This window comes from Salarias fasciatus, chromosome 17 (assembly GCF_902148845.1).
Source record: "Salarias fasciatus chromosome 17, fSalaFa1.1, whole genome shotgun sequence".
Taxonomy (NCBI): Eukaryota; Metazoa; Chordata; class Actinopteri; order Blenniiformes; family Blenniidae; genus Salarias; species Salarias fasciatus.
Genome location: NC_043761.1, coordinates 4,420,687 through 4,437,754, shown reverse-complemented (window position 1 = coordinate 4,437,754; position 17,068 = coordinate 4,420,687). Strand labels below are relative to the sequence as shown.

The window sequence follows — 17,068 nt, the reverse complement described above, 5'->3', positions numbered from 1 at the left end:
CGGCCGGGCAGCGACGTGACACATGGTTGTTTCTATTAGCTGCAGCTACGGCTCGGCCTGAATTCAGAGGAAACAATACTTTACATTTATTTAGAGCCTCAGTTCAGTTTAATGGCAAATAAATATTTGGATTGAAACTTTGCTGGTTTTCTAGATGAAGGTGAATTATATTAGTTAATTTAATGTATGTATGTAATATATGTAATTTAATGATCGATCTTCCATCGAAGAGTGTTGCAGGATGTGAGATCCGTCGTTCTGAGGAGATATTTAAATCATCCCTCTTCCTCCCCTCCTACACACCTTTTCTTGATTAAACCTCTTGTTTATCTTCGGTTTCTGCCGGAGACTCAATAACGCAGCGGATTACACGATGTGAGCAAAGAAAATAACAATGAATAATTGGTGTAAACTCTCCAGACTTATCGTGCGCAGCAGAGCTGAGAGGTGGAGGAGGGGGGCGGCGCCGGCAAACAGGGTGGGATTAATGTCGGTCAGCTCTGAGGAGCGGCGAGGTGGAGGCGCCACTCCGAAGCGTTCAGCAGGATTGTTTTGGAAACGAGGACCGATGGGTCTGAGACCTGGTTCACATGACGACGGAGCCCGGAGCCGCTGAAAATTCAAAACGCGACATTTTAAAAATGGCTCCCAACGTGAAGCTTTTTAAAAATTCTGCGACTCCGTCTCCGTGGAAACGGGGGGCAAAAGCAGCTTTTCATGGAAACATGATGAAAATGTCTTTTCATGGCAACATTCCGATATCTCAGCTCGAGTCTCAGTGTTGTGTTGTGAAGAAATTTGTTTCAAAAAATCTGTTTTTTCTTTGAAATTTTCACCCAGAGCTGCATGCAGTGATTGTTTTTTTAATCTGTTTTGATTTGAATTCTTAATCGAAGATGTCAAGATGCAGATCAGTTTGGATTTTCTATGCTGAATCAGGCAGAAATAGTCTTTTCAGAAGGCTGCGGAGCTCAGGACTGATTCCTGAGGGTCAGTGAGAGTGAGAGTCTCTGCTGTGGCGAAGTGGAAAACGTGCTTCCCTTTGTGGTGCAGATCCCGGCGTGTCGCTGCTCCTGCAGAGTCGGAGGAGCTGTGGGGATTCTGCCGGATGTTTCTTTGATTTGGCCGCAGGGGAGGATCAAGCCTGAGCCAGTTTGACTCTCAGCAGAAAGGCATTTTGGGAGAGTCACGCCGTCGACGCCGGTTCGATTCCAGAGGGTTGGTTTAGCCTGGTGCGGGGTGAGGACGGACGCTGCGTCGAGTTTCTGCGGCGTCCCGGCGTGAGGAAGAATGACGACGAGCCGGAGAGACGAGGCGCTTCAGGAACGACCTCAGCTCAAAAACTCCCACACAGAAAGGCCCGGAATCGAACCGTGTGTCCCGTTCACTGTGACACTGCGGCACCGTGACAGAGCGCGGCCCTCTGACCCGGCGGAGCGCTTCCTGTTTATCCGCTCCTCTTCTTCTCTGGCTGTTTTTAAGGTTTTGTTATTCCCCGAACGCCTGGCTTGTTTTCCCCGCCGTCACTCACTCCACTGCACGCCACGCCACGCCTGTCTCCACCGCTCCGACTGTCGCCTCAGAACTCCGCCTTGTCACATCTCTCCACACAGGAACGGGGTTTTTTTTTCCCTTCTTTATTCCCGACTCGCTGCCTGACTTTTCATCCTCTCTCACCTGAGGACGGCGCTCGGGCCGAGTTATTCAGCTGCTTTAAACCCATAAAACGACCTGAACTCGGCGTTTAGCTGAGCTTTATCATCAGTGAAACCTTCTTTAATAGCGCGTTTCGCTGGAGAGAAAATTGAATATGGCTCTTTATGATAGACAGAGGTGCTTTTTTTATTTTTCCGTGTGAGTGAAACGGCTGCTTGAGTGTGTGAATAAGTGGAGTGTTTGCTTTATGACTCTCGGTCCACTTCACGCCGACCCTGCCCGACTCCGCAGCCTCGCTGATATTTGCGTTGACGGCGGCGTTTGTTGATCGGGGCCTGAATACAGACCGCCGCGTCTGAATGCGTCACGTCAGCGAAGGTTGTAAATATCGCCGGGCGTCTGGCGCCGCACCTGCAGTCCGTCTGGCCGGCGGCGATAAAGGTGTCGGGCCGATGAGGGATCGGGCTGCTCATCATTATGATCGCTCCATCCAGCGGAACAAAGCCGCGGCGACAGACGACGGCCGACATATGCTCCGATGGCGGGGAATGCCCCGCTCCTTCCAGTGAAATCTGTCGCTCGCTGGATTCGGCACAGGACCAGGAAGTTGTTTGGACGACCATCTGGTGCAGCACCTTTCTCCCACACGAAGAAAAGAAACAAATCTGTCTCCTGCGATCACTAATTGCTGTAAACGTTTGTGTTCCGAAAGGGAGCCGTTGCACAGGAAGTCAATGAATTTGAATCTCTTTCCGTGGAGCCTGCATGTTCTCCCTGTGTATGCATGTCTTTTCCAGCTGGTGTTGTTTCCTGTTTGGAAACTATATGGAATATGGAAGAAAACAAGCTCGGTTTTAATCGCCTGCGTGTTTAATTTTGTGAGAACTTGACTGATCCATTGTTTATTTCCCACAAGATGCGTCCTGATCAATGATCCCTCCGTGGGTTTCACCGGCTAAATATCAAATTTGAATGGCGCGGTTTGCATAAATGGATTTCCGGGGCCTTTAAATGACCCGTTTTGATCCACTGATCGATTCATCGACTCGCCGTGACACAAATCCAGCCAGCAGATTTCAGCCCCGAGGTTCAAACCCACACACACACACACACTGAGCAGTTCGATGAACTCCGCGTGTCGAGTGTGTGTGTGTGTGTTCATCTGTCAGACAGAAGGAAAGTTTCTCCACAGTGCGTTCAGTGGGTTTTTCCTCGCTGTGGTTTTATTTTTGTGATGAAGGTGTGAGATCAGTGAAAACTTCTCCGCTCCGGAGATTAGAGCGAGTCTGTCCTGAGCAGACGGAGCTCTTCCTCTCCCGACGAGCGCCGGGGAATCGAGTTAAACCTTCCGCGGCTTATGATGTTCTCTGTGCTCGGCGGCGGGTTTTGATCTTCAATCAGCTCTGTTTTAGGATAATTGCAGGACCTGGATTTCCCTCCTTTTAGGTGCTGGGCTGCGGGGGTTTTAATCAGCCTCTCGCCTGTCGTCTGTAGGGCGGGGAGACAGGACAACATCCAGCATGCGGGCGGCAGAGCAGCGAGGCTCCGAGTCCTCACCTCAAATCTCACTCTGTTTTTAAAGTTTCAGTATATCATATTTATGTGTTACCATTTCTGTCCACAAGGGGCAGTGCTGAGTTGCTGGAGCATCTCCACTGTGCCAGAATTCAACTAGCATTGCATTAAAGCTGCACAAAAAACAGGAAGTTACATGGTGAGTTTCTTGTTTTCTGATTTTAACAGCCTGTTTTTAACATCATTCATAAGATTTATCAGACACCAGCTAAAAAACGTTTAAAACCAAACTGAACCACAGTCTAGAAGGGTCTGTTAGCCGCTAGCTGCACTGATGTTTGGTTTGATTTGAAGAGCTAATGAGGGGAAATAACTTATCGATGTTACATTCCCACTGAGTCCCACCTTCACAGATTCCTGTCAAACGTCTTTCCTCCCAGGTTCCGTCATTTCTGTTTGTTAATTCTGTAAAGAGCATAAAGAAAATCTTATATAATAGACATGACGGCGTGCATTGTGTGAAGGCTCCAGAGGAGTGTGTGTGGACTGCTTCCTGAGTTGTTTTTCTGTGATGAAGCATCTGCATGCTGTAATCCCTGCTAATCCAGCACACCTCCACTTCATTTCAAATGGATTAGCGGAACGAGCGGAGCGTGCGCGTTCCCCCTCCGCCTCGAATGCTCAATAGGAGCCTGTTTACGAGGCCCGGTACCGGCGGTCGCGTCACGGATCTGCCGCTGACATTTCGCAGGTCGCCAGTCGGGTCGACCATGGAATCATTTCGCTGCCGATGCGGTCCGAGTGCCGAGTTCATTCATTCATTCTTTATTGATGGGATCGTGAACGATTGAAAAACAAAAGTAAGAAAGATAAATGAATACTTGAGGAAGTTGACAGATTCCTGGTCGACACTTGACCAGAATCTATCAGACGTGCTTCAAGGACACAAGAGAAGACGACTGAAGCTCTTTAATGTCGACTGACGGCGTCCGAGACGCTCCAAGTGCTGCAGGAGTTCAAGCTAATTCAGAGAGAAAGCTGTGAAAATACTGAGATGTGACTCTGATCGCAGCCAGACGAGATGGAATCTCGCTGCAGGAAACGCCGACTCCTCACCAGCCACTGAAAACATTCTGGGGAACGTCAGAAGTCAGAAGGAAATCTAAACTCCCACTGAGTTCTCTCTGGTTGAATAAACTTTAAATTAAAAAATAAACTTATAATTATAAAGTCATGGCTGATCAGGATCGACGATACTTTGATGATTTATGTCCAAAGTGGTTCAAAACTTAAGGAAACACTTTAAAGAAGAAGCCAAAAACCAAAGAAAATTGGTGGAATTTGTGAAGTGGGATGTGTTCCATTACACTGTTGCTGGTTTGAGTCCCCATCTTGTCTAAGTGTCTTTGTTATGACCAAAGAAAAGGATCATCCTGAAGTTAAATCCTGCGTTTTAAACCAGTAAAGATGCTCAATTCTCCATTTGTGCTAAGAAATAGTGATCGACTCGCTGGAACTTGAATACCAGAGTGGAGAGCAGGAAGCTGGGAAGCTTTGGTCGAGTACTGAAGGGTCGTCTTCGCTCCATGAATCGACCGTTTTGACCGACAGTCGTCACTGAATCAGCAGCTTCTTGAACTCGTTCGTGGTATTGAAGGTGTGTTTGGCGTTTTGTTGAAGTCGTTTTGACCACTGACAGACATTTATGAGCGTCTGGTGGTGAAACGAGCTGCTGGTCGCCGGATCGTCTCACCCAGTCTGTCCTGCTGCCTTCCTTTACAGTTAAAGAAATCGGGGGGGGTCGAAGCGGTGGGGGTTACACAGTGTTTTCCAGCTCGGTCCAATGGCTGTTCGGCAGCAGGCGCCTGTTGCCATGGCGACTACCTGTTAATATTCCAGCGGAGTTTTCCTCGCCGACAAGCGGAGAGCGCCACTTTTCCTCGCCGCAGCCGATCGATCGGACGGCGGCGCCGAAGACGCGGGAGACCCGAACGCGGCGGAAACACCTGCAGCCTCCCGCGACCTTGACTCCTTTGTTTGGGAGAAGCGGAGGCTCCGAAACGAAAATTCCTCAGCTCCGTACCCGAGACTCCTCCTCAGGAAGCCGCTCAGAGGCCGAGCGTGGGGGAATGGAGGCGTCTCCCTCCAGCCGTCCGTCAGGAATCCCATCACTCCCTGGGCCGCGTCCCGCTCCGTCCTCACAGCCCGACGTCTCCGGCCTCGCTTCTGAAAGCAGGAGGCAGAAAACTGCATCAGAAATCCTGAACTCAGTGAAATCACACGCTTCTTTTTAGAAATACTCAATGATTATCAGGGTTTAACACCAACTTCAGCCTTTTATTTACATGTTCTGCTGATTTATGGGTTTTTTTTTGGTGATTTCATTCATATTGAAGCAAGAGTGAAAGGAATAATCCTTCCAGTGAATCGTTTTTATTTTTATTTATTTTTTATTTAATGACCTTTCTTGGTGATGATGGTTTTCAAAGTGAAACAGAGGAGGTGAGGTGGATCACAAAGCTCACAGTTCACAGGCTTTCTCATCATGGATCACATGCTTTTATTTTTGGAGCAGCGAAAGGTCAAAACTCTTTCAGCGTTTTTGTTATTTTGAGTCTATTTGAAGTGAATTCCAGGTTTCTAAAGACATTAGAAAAAAGACATTTTAATAGAGAAAGAAAACATTTTCACAACCAAAATCTGAAAGCTAGAAAAAAGACTCTTTTTACAGAAGATCATTACTCCTCATTGACATTTTTAAAAAGATGATGAGAAAAAAATTTCTTTTTTGGAAAAGAAATAGAGAGTTTTAAGTTAATAGTTTCTCCTACTTCAAATAAAGCTGCTTTCTTAGCCTCATTAATGAGTATTTCAGGCCAAGCAGACGTTTTCCGCTCAGTGCGATTAGTTTGTAAGAAAACAGGAAGTCATGAATAAATGTTGAACCACATCTCAGCAGCAGGATTCCTAAGTTGATGCAGCAGTGAAACTTTCTCCGCTCTCCACTGGGATCCGGCGTCAGCTGTGATCTCTCACCACTCCAGACACGTCTTATATGTGCAACTATTTAAAAACATCTTATATAATGTGAGTGTTTTCGCTGAGAGCCGACAGCTGAAGTGCATCGATGCGTGAGGCGTCGCCTGCGGCTCCGCCGGCAAACTCCGCGAGTGGAGCTCCAACTCCAGAGTGTGATTTTCTGTTTGGAGGGCCGGGAGTCTTCCTGGAGCGAGACGACCGTCTCAGGGAAGCCTGTTTACTGAGCAGAACGACCAACCCGTCGGCTGATCCCACGTCCTCTCCGCAGTCTCAAACCAACCAACAGGTTCCTCGAACAGCTGGCAAAGTTCTGAAAATGTTCCCGAGTCCATTTAACCAACAGGACAGCATCTTGACCCAGATACATCCTAACAGTCTGCAACTCACAGATGGTCCAAATACAGAAAAAAGGAAGATTTTCCAGGGCTTTCTTGAGTTGTTTGGCTGGTTGTGTGCATTTCTTTTAAATCAACCTGACAGAAAACTCCTGCACACAGGTAGATCGTGCAAACCACACTGAAATCCTCCAGCGGGAATCAAAACCGTGCGAGTGGCTTTGTGATTTTATTCTCTCTTGACATGAAAGCTCTCTCCCAGAAGGCTTCTCCCCAAACAGACGGCGGCTGTGTGTGTAAATGCTTGTACAGCTCAATATCGGCTGCATTATTTATGACGGGCTGCGGCAGCGGCAGGGTCTCTGGGTCCCCGAGACGGAGGATGCAGGTCGTATCTGTGTATCGGGGGATTACACTCCTCCCGCAGCCCGGCCGGAGCGTCCGGCAGGCCGCCGGGAAGACGTGCCGGAGGCCACGGGGAAGCGTGAGGCGTGTTTTTTAATCAGACGGCGGTGTCAGCATCTTCTCCACGTCTCCTCCGGCCCGGGATGCCTTCTCTTCTCACCTCTGATGTTTATTACACAAACATCACCCAGGATCAAATATTCCTCCTTTTTTTTTTCCCCACTTTCTCTGCCTTTTTTTTTTTTTTTTTTTTTTTTTCCACAGAAGCCAAGTGTTGGTGAGAGATAACATGCAGAGGGAGTGGGAGGTGGGGAGGTGGGGAGGGATGGAGGAGGAGGAGGGAGACGGAGCTGCAGAGTTGTTTATATGTCTTGATCTGACAGGATGAATAATTCAGTAAAAAAGGCTTCCTGGCACCCAGGATTACATTAAAGCAGTAGTTTGGGCTCCAGGAGGAGAAGAGAAAATATAAATAGATGACGTTGGAGTGACAACAACGATGGGAGGTGTCGATTACCGAGACAAGAAACAGCTTTTCCAACCAAAACAAGTACCGTATTCACCGGAATATAAGTCCCGCTTTTTTTTCCTTATTGGCATGCAACTTGAAAAGCAACTTTTAAATGGAAACACAGCAGTAGATGCCATCTGTGTCCACTAGATGTCACCGTGTGACGGCAGAACGCTGCTACAGCACAATGCATTCACCTCATTACTGTAAAAGTATCCTGTTCAAAGAGGCAGGAGAAAGAGCATTGATATGTTGAACATCTGCACACGTGTTTGTTTTTTTCTTTATTCAAATACCGATGAAATTCCTGCCATGTTCACCTGACACGGTGCAGCCGAGCGTCGTGGTGAGAAAGATGAATCCGGCTTTAATAAAGAGTCTGAAGACAGTTCCTGGTAACGAGGTGCCCGGCTTCACGGAGATTTATGGATTTCTTTATAAAGCCCGTCGGCGCTCTCACTCCAATTCAAATCCTCCTCCGACGAAGGCGGCGAGGGACGGAGTCGTCTGAAATCCGCGGTGCTGATTAGAGGACGTTCAGGAGGCTTCCTGCTCCTGAGGAACCCCGTGGCGGACACGCCCGAACGGCGGCAGCTGCAGTGGAAACACTCCTGGAACTGTGGGAGGAAGAGGGAGCCGGGGATCCCACCTGGGAACGGAGGAATTTCTGGGGTTTGGACTGAGTGGGAGGAATCCGAAGCAGGTTCCTCTGTTTCCTGGCTCGGCTCCTGCATACAGAATGACCAGTAATTACTGTTTGTGGAGAAATCCCACCGTACTGTGTCATTAAGGATTAGCGCTCCGCCTGGTGTGGCTTTCCTTTCTCCTGCTGCAGAAAAAAAAAAGAAAAAAAAAACACTCAATAACCAATCTGTCGGCAGGCGGCAACAACAAGCCGCTAAATGGATTATTTCTAATATAATCTGCTGTGACCTGTTTGGGGGAAACACAGAAACACACCTGTGAACACACCGAGAGGAGAGATGATGAAGGTCAGAGAGAGGAGGGGCGGCTGGGAGAGAAGACATTGAAATATGACATTTTTTTTCCCTTTCAGAATAAAAATATTGACTTTGAAGAACATTTTTCCCGTGCAAACCTGTTTTTTTTTTGTTTTGTTTTGTTTTTGTTTTTGCTCAGACAAAGACGATTTGATCAGATTTCAGAATATTTGGCTTATTTGAAGTCAGGGTGTTTCTGCGGCGTCGCAGTTTAAACCTGCTGCAGTTTAACTAATAAAACGGTGACTTCAGAATGTTGATCTAAGATTGGAGGCTGCGTTCTCATCCTCAGTCAGCTCCTCATCATCGTTCTGTGGAAGTTCTCTGCTGAGGATAATAAGCAGAATAATAATAATCCCATTAGTTTGAAGTGTCCTCACCGGGACTTCATGTTTAATCATCGGTTCAAAGCTCTGCTGTGTTGCATAAGTTTGTTTGCGATGTTTAACTCTGTGCTGATTCACTGTTGAATCTTGTGGATTCTCTTGTTGTGTGTTTCTGATCTCTAATCTGAGACCATTAAACCCCCGGTGGGACTGGAACGCCGTTTCTGACCGCGAGTCGTCTCTCCTGCCTCCAGGTGTTCTGAGTCTGCCCGAGAGTCTGAACCTGCACCGGGACCAGCAGCGGTCCGGACGCGCCGGCGAGGGTCCGGGCTACACGCAGGCCGAGCTGCGGACGCTGGAGCAGTCGCTGCTCGCCACCCGGGTGGGCAGCATCGCCGAGCTGAGTGAGTCTGACCAGGTTTACCCAGAAGTCTGACGACTGCCTCGCTGTGCCAACCATCAGTCATCTGACATTCATCCACTAAGTTAGGATTTTGGTCATATCAGTCCACATTTATTGACGTTAGTACCAACTAGCATTAGCATTTTGTTTCACAGTTTATGGCTTTAGCATTTCAGCCTGCAAATATTTGGTGTCCATACAACGTTATATCCGTTACTTTTTTAGATTATACAGCAGTTATTAGCATTAGCATCTTAGTTCCTAACTGTTAGGAAAAGCATTTTGGTCCCACAGTAATAATTCAGCATTGGCATTTGGGTACACGGTTGTTAGCATAAATGTTTTTTGCTGCACACTCCTCATCTTAAGCATTAAGCTTATAGTCACGCACACAAACATGTATTAAGGTTTTATTTCCACAGTCATTAGAAGTCAGTTCACAGTTATGAGCTGTGGCATTGTGGTTCACGGTTCTCAGCTTTAGGATTATTGTGACCGTTCACAGTGATCCATAGCACTGTTTCAGTCCACAGCATTAATATTTTACTCCATAATCATCACCTTTAGATTTTTTGCTCTATCTTTGTCAGCATCGATATTTTCATACATCATTATTAGCATTTTCCTACACCATGATTACAAACATTAACAGAGACTTCTGAATCCGCGGCCGTTGGCATTGTAATCCACAATTCTCAGCATTAATATATAGTCTATAAATACAAAACACGTGTCGAATTTTTGTAGAATAACATTCCAGCTGGCAGTTATTCCCATTAGCATTTCAGTCTACGATTAGCATTAGCCTTTCAGTGTTGGTCATTAGCATTAGTACTGAGGTCCAGCAGTAAATGTGCGGTGAAGCGGATGATTCATCGGTGTTCAGATTATATTCTGTGGTGAACGCTGCTGGAATCATGGATCCCGATGGAAGTGATCACTCGGCGCGTTATTTCCACGTCCATCTGCCAAATGGCCCCATTAGAGTGAAGGAAAGCCTCGTCCGTCCCCGAAGGCCATCAGGGTTGGCGGCGTTTGACCCAGCATCACTCTGCTGTTCCGCCTGACCCGTCCCGTCCCCACCCACCCCCCACCCAGGACACGTCCTCCTACAGCTGTTTGAGTCCCTCGGGAGAGCTTTCAGTCTGAGCCCCACCTTCACCTCAGGCGTCCCCCGCCCCCGTGGACGTTCTGTGTGTGCTTCAGCCTCACAGCGCACCACCACGGAGTAAATCTCTGCCTGTCATTGACTGGATGAAGAATTCAAGGTCTCCTCTTTGTCCCCGAGGCGGTTCGTGAAGCCCGCCGTCCTTCATCCTCGTCCGCCGTGGAATAATATCGACACAAAGGTGAAGGAATCTGCTCTGACACCCGCGACACAGAATAAAACCATCGGCTGTGCCTCCACCGGGGGACGGACGCCGGCGTGGAGACGACAGTCTCTTTACGTACAGAATGAGCTGCAGACGCTTCCACAACTTTAAAGAATAAGAGCGAGTCGTCAGCAAATAAACAGAGTTTTCAGAAATAGGGTTTTAATCTACAGGGAGGATGAATCATGTCTTTAATCATGGCAACATGAATCAGTCAGTGGATCGACGCTGTGGTGGATTAATGTTGACTCAGACTGTGGAAGGTGGAAACAACATGAAAAACACCTTCATAGTTATATAGGGTGGGTTGATTATTTGTTGGCTAGTTTCTGCGTTAGTTGCTTAGTTACCTACTGATTTGCTGGTTTGACTCAATGGTTTGTTTTCAGTTACTCAGTTGGGTATCTAGCAGTTTAGTTGGATTGATTATTAGTTAATTGGCTTGATGGTTAATTAATTTTTTTATTGATCTATTGGTTGACTAGTTTGTATATTTACGTATTAGTTAGTTCAGTGGTTCATCTGTTTGTTGTGTACATGGTTTATGTGTTACTTTAGTCGGTGATTTTCTTGGAGGGTTAGTTTCTTCATCAGATAGTTATTTTAGTAAGCTCTCGCTGCTGCAAACTGCCTCATCATCTCTTCTGTTAATGAGCAGCTGCATTTTAATCCCCGAACTGAGCGGTGGATCAACTCTGGACAGGATCTGACTGACTGCAGCTTCACTGCCGTGGCTTCATCGTCCAATGTGCTAATGACAGTCATTAAAAGCCAAACAAGTCTGTTTTATTCAGATTCTGCACCAAGAATGGAAGTTTTAATAAACATTAAACATACAGAATGTGATTCGGGACACATTCATTTATCAAACTAAGAAAATTAACATATTTATTAAAAGAGCATGTCATAAAGTTTGAATGTGTTTTATGAATAAGATCCCAGTCGGCTGCATTAAACGCCCGGCTCTGTAATGTGTTTCTGGATAATCGTTCGTTTTCACACTGAATTAATGAGGCAGAGGAAAGTTTTCATCTTGTTGGGGAAGCTCGTAATGAGACGCTTCAGAGAAACATGTATACAGTAAAGGGAGGCAGACGTATGGAACATGGGAGCGTCTGTCACATGGTGATTAACACAAATCCACCAGCGAGGATGAAAGCAGATAAATGACTCCAAATGCAAATCAGCATCAGAAAGCTGCTGTTCATTCCGGATAATTTCAGCACATTAGTGCGAGACGTTCCCGGATGAGCGGGTTTGGATCAGCGGCTGCCGTTTGATTCCCGTGTAATGCGGCGTGCGCTGGACCCCGTCCGCCTCAGCTGGACCCCCCCCCGGCTCCGGGTCGGCCCGCCGCTCGCTGCCAGAGGTTGGCGTGTGGCTCGTGGATTCCTCCTCGTAGCGAGCAGATTGATCAGCGGCGCTAGAATCGGCCCGCGGAGTGTGTGATGATCGCTCTGAGCGCGGTGGACCATCTGCCTCCGTCACGATCTTCAAGTGGAGGAGATTCTGCATCTGGCTTCAGACGCGTTCGCGCAGCTGAGAGGGACAGAAGCTGCAGGAACGGTTTGGTTCTGAGAAAATGTTGAGTAAATTCAGTCTTTGAGATTTGACGGTGCGTTCAGGAACAACTGTACAGTGGGAAATATTCCAGAAGAATGGGCATATTGTGCATCATCAGCATTTCCTTCATCCACAGGGAGACCCAGCCCCGGTGTTTTCAGAAATATTACATTTTCCCCCATGTTCACAGAGGCAGGGTTTTCAAATAGTTGCGGTTTCAGTGTCTCCGAGCACCGTTGCCATGGCAACAGACAACCAAAACGCAACATTTTTACCAGACAACGTCACATAAACGAGGCCTCAAAACAGGCTTTATGAGAAGTCCTTTTCACCTGGTCGTAAGTCACTCAAACAAATATCCCATCATGCACTGTGCTAGATGAATAATAGACATAAAAAAACCAGAGTAGCTAGAGATATATCAGAATCAACAGTTTGTGCAGATTTGACTGTTTCATTTCAACCAACATTATTCACACAGGTGGAAAAATAACCAGATTAGGATTTTAACCAGAATCCGTATGTGACACAAATACAAGATTTCTTTAGAGCCCTGAACCTTTCCAGCATGTAAACACATCAGAAATCAGAAATGTGTCCTGTGATGATCCTCCAGGCAGTCTGTGTCTATTTGTGAACACTATTGATGCCGTTTGTCGTTTCACAATCTGGTGCTGCCAGAAGGAAAACACCCAATGTGCGCGAAGCTCCCCAAAAATAGTCCCCAGAAAATCCGATGTGCCACAAATTAAGAGTCCCCAGCTGCTTTAGGAAATTAAAAAGGCTGCGTCTGAACGGTGAGCGAGCCCGGGGCTCGGGGAAATCATTAGGTATCGACAGACAGGCCGACCCCCTGTTAGCGCCGGACCGTTAATGTGATTAAAAACCATCATCAATCAAGGGAAATGTCAGAATGTTAGTGTGGAGGGAAAAAGTTGGTTCAACATACGCTTTTCTTTTTTTTTTTTTAACATGTCAAACATGAAAAAAATGAAACGGAATCAGCAGATAAATGTGTGTTTCGGTCCATTCTCCAGCTGGGTGCCGACTGTGATCACCTCAGACGGCCTTTCGCTGTTTCAAATCGAGGCCACACGAGAGAAATGAGAGCGACGGCGGCACCAGGAGGACCAGCGATAAATAAAAGGACTGCTGGGTTTTGCATCAGACACACCGAAGAGGAGAAAAGTCTGTTTGATGTGGGAATCCGCTTTCTTTCTCCACATAAAGAAAAGATGTGTGAAAACACTGAACTGATTTCAGTCGCTTAGAATTTTAGAAAATTTAGAAAGAAATTTTAGAAAGTCAGAAGAACCAGAAGCTCAGCTGACGCCCTGTTTCCAGTGAAAACCGTATTCTCATTTTGAAAATGATGTCCGTTTTCACGGCAACGGCAATGTGAGAGTTTAATTTAATGTTAAGGTTTTGAGGATTTAACTTGTTGAGAATATGTCAGATTTTTAACACACTTTATCGCGACCTCTGTCACAATGTAAATATCTAGAAAGGCCTTCATATGACTCCGCTAGAGACAAGTATTGTTGGAGCTACCTTAAAGTTGAATCGAATTCCAGTTGGTCAAACTTTCTCGTTGGTTTATGAAATACATATTAATGCAGGCTAATTCATCATATCTAACAAATTGTGCCAGATCAATTTACATAAATTAAAAAGCTTGATTAGTCCTAATTACTTTTATTGCCTCAATAGCTTGCTGTTTTTGAATGAAAATAGCTTCAATTAAGTCTGATGACTATTTGGATATTCTGGAGCGTATTGTTTGCTCCTTCTTGATGCTTCGTGTTAAATTGGTTTAATTTGCAGGACGGCAGCTGTGGCTGAAGGAGTAGCATGGAGCTAACATAAGCACAACTAGATGACGTTGCCATGGAAATCCCTGTGTTCTTGAAATGAAGAAGGTCTAAAAGTGGTTTATTTAAGATTCTTGGAGGTCAGAGCAGGTTCTTATACAAAGGGACAGTCTGAGCAGAGCACAACAATGACGACTCGCTGCTGTCTGGAAAATGCTTCAGACGGCTTCTTCCAACGCTCCTGTAAACGCTCCTGCAAGGACGGGGCCAAGAGAACGAGGTGAAATGGCAGGGAGAGGAACAAAGCTTAGAATGAAATCATATTAGAATGAAACGCAATTAAATCATATAGGAAAATCAACGTAAAGAATGAAATAAAATAATTCTACAAAAACATGAGTTATCAATGGGGAAGAATCTATGAATCACAAAACTATTCCGGAAGAAATGTATACATTCTTTTCCAAGTTACATTCTTATGTCCAATTTTCTGATCACTCTTGAAAATATCATTATAAATAAAGTATCATCATCTATCATGAAGGAAGATCTTATTATTCTCATTTCCACACCTGCAAAAGAGAAGAAAGTCTTGATCATCACTGACCAATCACACTGTTGAATTGGATAAAAGATGTATTGATCATCAGTGACACACAGTCTGGGTTCCTCGGATCACTGTTTCCATAGTAACATCAGATTAGCTGTAGATCTACCAGATTACTGTCACTTAATCCCGGATGATACTGTGACCCTTTTCTTAGATTTCTACAAAGCGTTTTGATGTGGTTGAAAATTCTTTCAACATAACAGATTTACAGTATTTTGGATTTGGTGAAAAGTTTCCAAAACGTGGTTTTCTTCCGGTTTTATGACATTAATCGTTCTTTTTCTTTGCCTTTTGGGAAAAACAAACATGTCAAAGTCAATGAGGTCATCATCAAGGTCATCCATTTCTCCTTTGCTCTTCTTCATTGTTACTGAATTATTCGCAATTTTTATGAAACAGAATCATGATGGGAACTTCATTGACTATGAATCAATTTGCAGATGATACGATCTTATTCTTAACATTCCCCAGGTTCCATCACATCACTGTTTTCTAAATCCTCTGCTTTGAATTTACATATGACAAAATGTGAGCTATTGAGGATTCACGATGGAAACGGTTTTAACTGTTTCCTCTCGACTCCTCGTCTCTCCTCGTTCGGCGGCCGAATCGTTCGCCATCCTCCGTCGGTTTTGACGACGTTCGTCAGCGACGCGGTTTGAATTGGAACATCTGGGCACCGCCGGCCCGGCGTTTTTGCGGGGAAGACGATAACCGGCTCGGAGAGATGAGTCACGGCGCATTCTGCTCGGCGTCGACGGGGGAAAGTGGCTCATTCTTCAGGGCTGAGTGGGTTTCACAAACACAGGAATCCCCTCCTCCTCCCACCAGGCTGCAGGAGTCGAGTGGAAAAAAAAAAAAAAAAAAGGACAGAAAATTGCAGTGATGGGATGTCATTTGTCTTTTTCCCAGAAGGCATCACTGCGCTCACTGAATACCTCACTAACTCTGATTTTGGCTGAGGTACACGAGTGTTTGGTGGGTGACCGGATGCGTCGGATGTCTATGTATAACCCGGCGTGTGACGGATTAACAGCCTACATCTCGAGCAGATTTCATTAACCTGACTGCTTCCTGTCCTCCTCGCCTTCATTATGTGGGATAATGGCTTCGCTCCACACACAGGAAGCTCCTACCTTTCTGCTGGAGACCAGCTCCTTTTTCATTATTCTGGAGATAAAGTACTTTTTCCTCCTTCGCCATGCATCATCATTCCTAATCTGCTCCCGTCTGACCCATTTCTCCACACGGGGAGAAATAATGGAGGAAGAAAGAGACAAAAGAGTCTCTGGGGTTTGAGAAACTTCACCCAAAATCAGGATGAGAACTTCAAGACGGTTTTATTTATGCAGCATCAATCATCTTCTGAGGATTGATTCTTCTTTAAACAAAAATCTCATATATTCTCAAAAATATAAGGCTTTTATTTTGGAGTCTCCTGAAAACGGCTCCTGAGGTGGAACCAGGAGACGATGGACCTCTGAAGCCCAACATGTCTTCACCGAGCGATGATGGACGTCCCGCGGCTGTCATTCCTCGTCTCTCCGCTTCACTTCCAGCGCTCAGACGTCCGCCGCACCCTTCCGCACGCTCACCTGTCCGCCTCAGAGCCAACGCCGTTCCTGAGGAATAAGAAGAGGGGAAAACACTCCCCGGGCCTCAAGGAGCAGGCTTCACTCAATCACTTTCCTCCTTATCTGTCTCCCAGAACAAACCGAGGCATGCTCACACACAAACACACACACACACACACACCTCTTCATTCACACTCAAGGCAGGAGCTGGGAGATCTGGCCGGCTGCTGCTGCGTTCTGCAGTAATTACCAGAGGCTGGATGGATGGTTGTGTAATGGTTTGAAGTCCCCTGACTCCGAGCACGGGCTCAATGCAGCAGAGATTAAATGGAGATTAAGGAGCCGCCGGCGGAGAACCACGGCTCTTCCTTAAAAGAGGAAGATGTCGGAGCATGTTTTCGTCCGCAGGTCAGGTCTCAGTCCGGATTCTCGTCTGCGTTACGAGGGAAGCAGTCGTTTCAGTGAAGGTGGATAAAAAGCTGTAGTTTAAGCACACTTGATATAATTCAAACTCTAAAAGCTTCAGTCACTAGTATGTCTTTACCATAAAAATGCATTTTCAATTCAGCATTTTACCACAACTGCTTAGATCTACTGAGAAGTTCCCATTCTGATAGACTTCACGTTGAATTCTACAAAGTTTTCCTTTTCCCAGTTGGACATGAACAGCATGGGTTACAACAAGTGAATTATTCTGATGCCAGTACTGGAGGCAGGAACGTGTTGGAACCGTGTTCTACCTGAGTGCTCAGTCACATTTCTCAAAAGAAAAACATCACAGAAAGCAGCAACACCTTAACACTTAAAACACCTAAAAGAATAGATAGGCTGATTGTACTATGTCAGCCAAAACAATTCAGTTTCTTTCCTTGAAAAAAATTAATATTCCAGCTTTAACTGGATTTATTTATTTATTAATTTAAATTCTGTTGGTGAAGAAAATCGC

At 46.0% G+C, this 17,068-nt stretch overlaps 1 protein-coding gene across 3 annotated transcripts in view; it reads left to right on the top strand.

Annotated features, from left to right (window-relative positions):
* btbd11a (BTB (POZ) domain containing 11a) overlaps positions 1–17,068 on the top strand; it is a 157,121-nt gene that overhangs the window by 103,991 nt on the left and 36,062 nt on the right. For all 3 annotated transcript variants that reach the window (XM_030113832.1, XM_030113831.1, XM_030113833.1), the window contains one exon: positions 9,043–9,192. In XM_030113832.1, coding sequence (XP_029969692.1) covers positions 9,043–9,192 — 150 coding nt within the window. The remainder of the gene's footprint in view (positions 1–9,042; positions 9,193–17,068) is intronic.